Source organism: Phalangium opilio, unplaced genomic scaffold, assembly GCF_054372755.1.
Source record: "Phalangium opilio isolate 3A_F unplaced genomic scaffold, DU_Popi_V2 ptg000100l_1, whole genome shotgun sequence".
Classification (NCBI taxonomy): Eukaryota; Metazoa; Arthropoda; class Arachnida; order Opiliones; family Phalangiidae; genus Phalangium; species Phalangium opilio.
This window is the reverse complement of record NW_028324203.1, coordinates 2,905,876-2,911,656: the sequence shown is the minus strand read 5'-3', so window position 1 is coordinate 2,911,656 and position 5,781 is coordinate 2,905,876. Positions and strand designations below refer to the sequence as shown.

General features: G+C 44.3%; 1 protein-coding gene across 1 annotated transcript; it reads left to right on the top strand.

Annotated features, from left to right (window-relative positions):
* Window positions 1–3,146: 3,146 nt before the first annotated feature.
* LOC149632456 (uncharacterized) lies at window positions 3,147–3,500 on the top strand. Its single transcript, XM_089851125.1, has one exon. It carries the CDS (start codon window positions 3,147–3,149, stop codon window positions 3,498–3,500), a length of 354 nt encoding a protein of 117 aa, XP_089707251.1.
* Window positions 3,501–5,781: the final 2,281 nt, after the last annotated feature.

Genomic DNA, 5,781 nt, shown 5'->3' with positions numbered 1-5,781 from the left:
CCATACCAAACCGATAGTCTATACATCTACACCTATATCACACTGTTACACACTCATACAACACCTATACCACACCATTAATCAAATAAACCAACCCTATATTACACCAGAATACACCCATACAACACCTACACACACCTTTTATCAATACACGCACACCTGTATCACTCCGCTATGCACTTATTCAACATCTATATCACACCGTTGTGCACCCAATCAACACCTATAACACACCATTGTGCACCCAATTAACACCTGTATCACACCATTGTGCACTTATTCAACACCTTTAATTTTAAGAGTGTAAAGGAGGATATGTTATACCGGATAGCCCAGGGTTTTCAACCGGAAAAGGTAATTATTCCAACTGCGATAGTACCACGGGTATGTCAAGCCTACCATGACCATCCGCTCTCGGGTCATAGAGGTCGCACAGCAACTTATAAACGGGTGCAAGCTAAATACTACCATCCTAAGTTGTATTCCCTAGTTAAAGACTATGTCCGGGGATGTGAAACTTGTCAGAGGTATAAGAGTAGGAACACTTAGAAACCACGTTTAATGATTCCTTCTCATAAAATTCATCCCGGGGACTTAGTTGGGATTGATATTATGGGTCCTTTACCACAAACGAAATCTCAGAATAGGTTCTTAGTGGTAATGGTAGATTATTTTACCAAGTATGTAGAGCTATTCCCGGCGCGAAGTGTTACCGCCCCTATACTGTGTAATATCTTACTACAGTATGTTTCACGTCATGGGACGATGACAGCCTTATTATCGGATAATGGGCCCCAATTCATATCGGTATTATGGAAGCGCTTATGCCGAATGTTAAAAATCCAATTAAAATTCACATCTCCATACCATCCCCAGGCAAATATGACAGAAAGGGCAAATAGGGTCATAGGGGAACTCATGAGTATTTATGCTGGGAATGTCCATACGAAGTGGGATGAAAGCTTGCCCCTTATTCAGTTGGCCATTAACAGTGCCATTCATACTTCCACTGGTTCATCCCCCTTTTATTTGCATCATGGTTATTAGCCTACATTACCCTGGGATGAGCGTACCTTTGCCGGGATACCCGAGGACATCGAAGGAGAGATCAGGGGTTATGAGGATGGGCCGCTCCGGGAATGGCAGTTGTCCATTGACTTTGCGCAGGAAATGAATGAGCAAGCCAGTGCTAAACAAAAACGCTTCTATGACCGGAACTATTCCGAAGGGGAGCTAGAAATGGGGGCAATTAGAGTGGAAAGCAGGACATAGCTTATCCAACGCTGCGGCTAAGTTCTCAGCTAAGTTAGCTCCAGCTTGGGAGGGTCCCTATAGGGTAGTAGAAAAGCTATCACCAGTTTCCTATGTTATCATGGATTTGGAGTCAGGTGCTTTAGCCGGTACCTGGCATATCAATCAGTTGAAACTACTGTTGAACTCTGTGGTCCTTGAGACCCAGGAAACCACAGAACTCGATATCCCGCCGGTAATACAGGAACAGGAGAACGATGCAGACCCAGGAGATGAACCAGAGCATGAGCTGGTTGCTACACAGATTGAAAGATCGTTTATCGATGCAGATTCCCGGGACGGTCAGGAGAATGTCTGGGATACGGGGCCCGTTCGAGTGTATGACTTCCGGCCTCGTCGAAACCAGGCAGAAGGGGTTGTCGATAGGTCGTCAATCTCGATGGATGTAGAACCGGATGTACCCGTTCCGAATCTTAACATTTCAGTAGATAACGACTCGGTTCCCACCCCGATACCACGGCGGGAATATAATCTCCGACGCCGGGGTCGGGTTGAGGAACAGGAAGAGCAAGGGGTAGACCTAGCGGTGGCAGGTCCTTCCGGGGAGGGAAGGCGGAATTGTGGCATTCAAAAGGACCCGGTGTTGGGGACAGTGAATCAGGATGATTTGTTAATGGCTCCTTTTCGATATGGGTGGAAAAGGAAAATAGTTTTGAGAAAGGATACCGGAGGTCGAATTGGGGATGTATATTATTAAACACCAGAACCGATAAAAGAAAAATTGCAGTCGTACAAACAAATTGCGGCTTTTCTTGGTACCCATCGCGACCAAGCCCGCCTATTAGGCATGCGCAACTTCAGCATGAAGCCTCAACCGTTTGCGTATCCCCCGTTTGAGATTGTTCGCCATGCTCTGTGGTGAAGCACGACCAGTCGGACTAAGATTTGATTTCCATTTGCATGGACCTGTCGATTAAAACGTGATGAGACTAACTGTCTATAGTCGACCTTTTTACCTTTTTCAGGTCATGGCCAGTTCACGCCCAAAGACTTATTGGGCCCAATGTTTTGGCCTTATGGAGGCGTCGTCGTGCGACGAAGATGACATCCCGAGCTGCACGCCAACTCGACCATTAGTAGCTGAAATTACCGTGGAGACTATACTACCAGAGGTAGTCGGGATTACCGGAGAGATTGAGAACGTGGACGCCGCCCAAGCGTCAGCTACGATATCAACATTGATAGTTGAGATTACCGAGGAAACGGAGGATGTGGCAGGTGCTCAAGCTTTAGGTACTACATCAACCGAAATAACGGGTTTGACTGCCTCCCCTACCCCATCAGTGGAGGAGCAGGCCCTAGTCCTCCCGATTATAGACGATAATTTGACGAACAATGAATATGAAGTGGTGCCACCTCCACGCTACGTGGACATCTTTTGTTCACTCCCATGTTACGCTTCCCGGACTGGAACAGAGCTGAAAAATTTTTCCCGGCACGTCCGCGCCCTCCCGGAACGCTTCCCGGAGGGTTTTAAAGGATGTATATCTCACTTCGGTGACATTCCGGATGAACTCAATGTGGAGTTCATTCAATCCGTCTTAGCAAATTCCGGGGTTCTCGGTGCGGTGGGCATCCCGCCCCTGTACGCTAAGGCGTATTTACAGAACGAGCGCATCGAACAAGATTTAATCAATGCCCTGGCCTTTTCCAAGGTCCGCGCGATCGGCGCCATTGGCTTTGATGCATCCCGGGTCATCGACCTTTGTCCCCCGGAGATTCAATGTCATTCGTTTCGGTGCCAGCTGCGCCTCGCCGCAACCTATGACTACCCAGTCTTCGTACAATGCCGAGAAGGGCGACAGGACAAAGACGTCTTTAGAACATGCTAGCGCATGCTAGGTGAGGAACTCCCTCCCGGACACGTCGTCATATTATTGAATTTCTCCGGCGGTCGTGACGTGGCTGACAAATTCCTTGCCCGGTTCCCACGTCTATATCTTGCGCTATCCCCGGCCATGGATCCACAGTTTATGAAGAGATTTCTACATGGTATCCCGGTAGAACGCCTGCTAGCGCAGTCAGGGGCGCCGATGTTTTACCTGACCCGAGCTTCCCCAGCTGTGCCGTCCCCTGGACTGGCATTGACCGTAATTAAACGGATTGCGCAGGCCAAGGCGTTACCCGTCGCGGAGGTGGCCGCTACCTTATGGTCCACTTCTCAAAAGCTATTCCGGTATTCGGATTAAGCGTTGTTTTCCCGGATTCTCCGATAATTGGGTCATATTGACTATATTTGTAACATTCCCTTTTTTTATTGTTTGAGTGGAACCCAGTGTCGTTCCCTCTTTACGTTTAGACAGTTAATTTTCCCGAAAACGTGGTTTCAGCCACCATCATTACTTAAGACCAAAAAAAAAAAAAAACATTAACACACATAATATTCTTTGTTTGTTTTGATTATTTGTATGCCACACTGGCTATTTTTGGTTTCCTTCCCCAAAGTGGGCATGTTCCCTTGTCCCCATCGGGACCTAATAAATATGTTTTCCCCTTGAATCCTTAGTTGTGGTCCATCCGAGTTTTTTGAATTTGGTTCCCTGGTTTTGGGTGGGGCTTCCCTCCCTAATATTTCTTTTCAGATACTCCCAGCGGCCTTACACTGCTGTTTCCCCTTTCACCCGGGGCCGCTGCTTCTTTTTTGCCGAGGGGGAGGATGTAACGGGGAGCCCGTTACCCGGGTTCAACACCACGTGGCTTAAAAGGAAGCGACGTCCATTTGGATTGAGAGAAAATTTTCGAAGTATCCTAATGACGAAAGGATTGGGGTTAAGCCTTGTTTTCACGGGACCGAAATTTGGCGCAAAATTCCGCTTTCTCGCACCGAAATTTTGCTTATCACCGCGGCGAGAGGTTTTCACAGAGCCGTTTTTTCGGCGAGCAATATTTTTTCTCCCTCTTTTCTGTCGTCTGCTCTTAAGTCTGCTTTATTTTATTTTTTATTGAACTTCCATCTTTAGAGAATTCCGTATGTCTGGCCCGTTTTTTCCTCTCTTTTTTCAGCAGTCTGCTCTATGGTCTGCTTGATTATTTATTTATATTCCCAAAAATAAAATGGATAACAATAGCCAAGCATTAATTAGAGCCAATTTAGGAGTTATTAACCTTGCGGTTATAATATTGGCTACTCAGGTTGTAACGGGGAGCCCATTACCCGGGTTCACCACCAGATGGAGCAAGTTACACCGATACCAGAGTTCCCCGCTTGACGGCCCATAAAGCTGAACCCTGGACCTGTCGTCTGCTCGCCCTCGGATTGGCTGATCCCCGGAGGCCCGAGGGGATATAATTCAAAGGTAGCCCGGTAATCAGGCAGTCGGAGGAGTACCGGGCTCAGAAGCATTTAATAATATTTGTTAGATCGATTAACGTTGTTACTTGTTTATTTAATTATTTATTTACTAACGGACTGTATATATAAATTAACCAGATTAATGTTATAATAAATATATTGAGTTAACTAAAATTACGTAGTCGTGTGTTTTCGGGTTTCAGTGAGAAGCGCGCGATTACAAGGTGTTAAATAGGAATAATCGCAAGTATAAAAAATCCATATGGGTGAGAAATATATTTCGAAAGAGAAAAGAACAAAGCTGTTTTTCAAATCTCATCAGAGAAATGAGGGAATCTGATTTGGATAGCCACTTAAGGTAAGAGGATTTGCAACATATCATAAATTTATAACCAATACTAACTTTATAATTGATCAACTGATTTTTCCGAATGACTCCTGGACAATTTAATGAAATATTAACCTTAATCAAAGATTGAATTTCAAAGAATGATACTGTCATGAGAAAATGCATCTCCGCCGAGGAAAGACTGGCTCTCACACTGCGGTAGGTATGGATAGCTGATTTAGTGACTAAACAACGTAGGTTTATTAGAAGATAATAATTGATAATAATACACATTTGAGATACGATACTCATGACTTTTATTAAAACTACAAAAGTGGGGAACACTCTTCTTTTTCAAGTACAATAAAGAAATTGTAAATTTTAAAATAAATAAAACAGAGCATTCTCCGAAAAGTGTAGTATGGCAAGTTCGACTCAATACACCGGCAAAGTTTTTAGTTTTAATAAAAGTCATATAGTATTGTATTGCCAACAATATCAATTTAAAATAAAATTGATATTAATAAAGGTATAAATTATTTCAGGTTCCTTGCAAGTGGTGACATGCAAGTCAGTATGTCTTTCGCCTTTCGATTGGGTAGAACAACTGTCAGCAATATAATTAAAGAGACCTGCGCTGCAATTTTGGGATATTATGTCACTATCGTACGTTAAGTTTCCCGAATCTAAAAATGACTGGGTGAAAATAGCTAAAGGATTTGAAAAAACTTGGAATCTGCCCCATTGCTTGGGTGCTCTCGACGGAAAGCATGTAGTAATCGAGTGCCCTTAAAATTCTGGCTCAATTTTTTTTAAATACAAGGGAACTTTTAGTATCATACTTATGGCC

Coding starts and splice junctions, on each gene's coding strand:
- LOC149632456 (XM_089851125.1), top strand. CDS start 3,147: ATGCTAGGTGAGGAACTCCCTCCCGGACACGTCGTCATATTATTGAAT.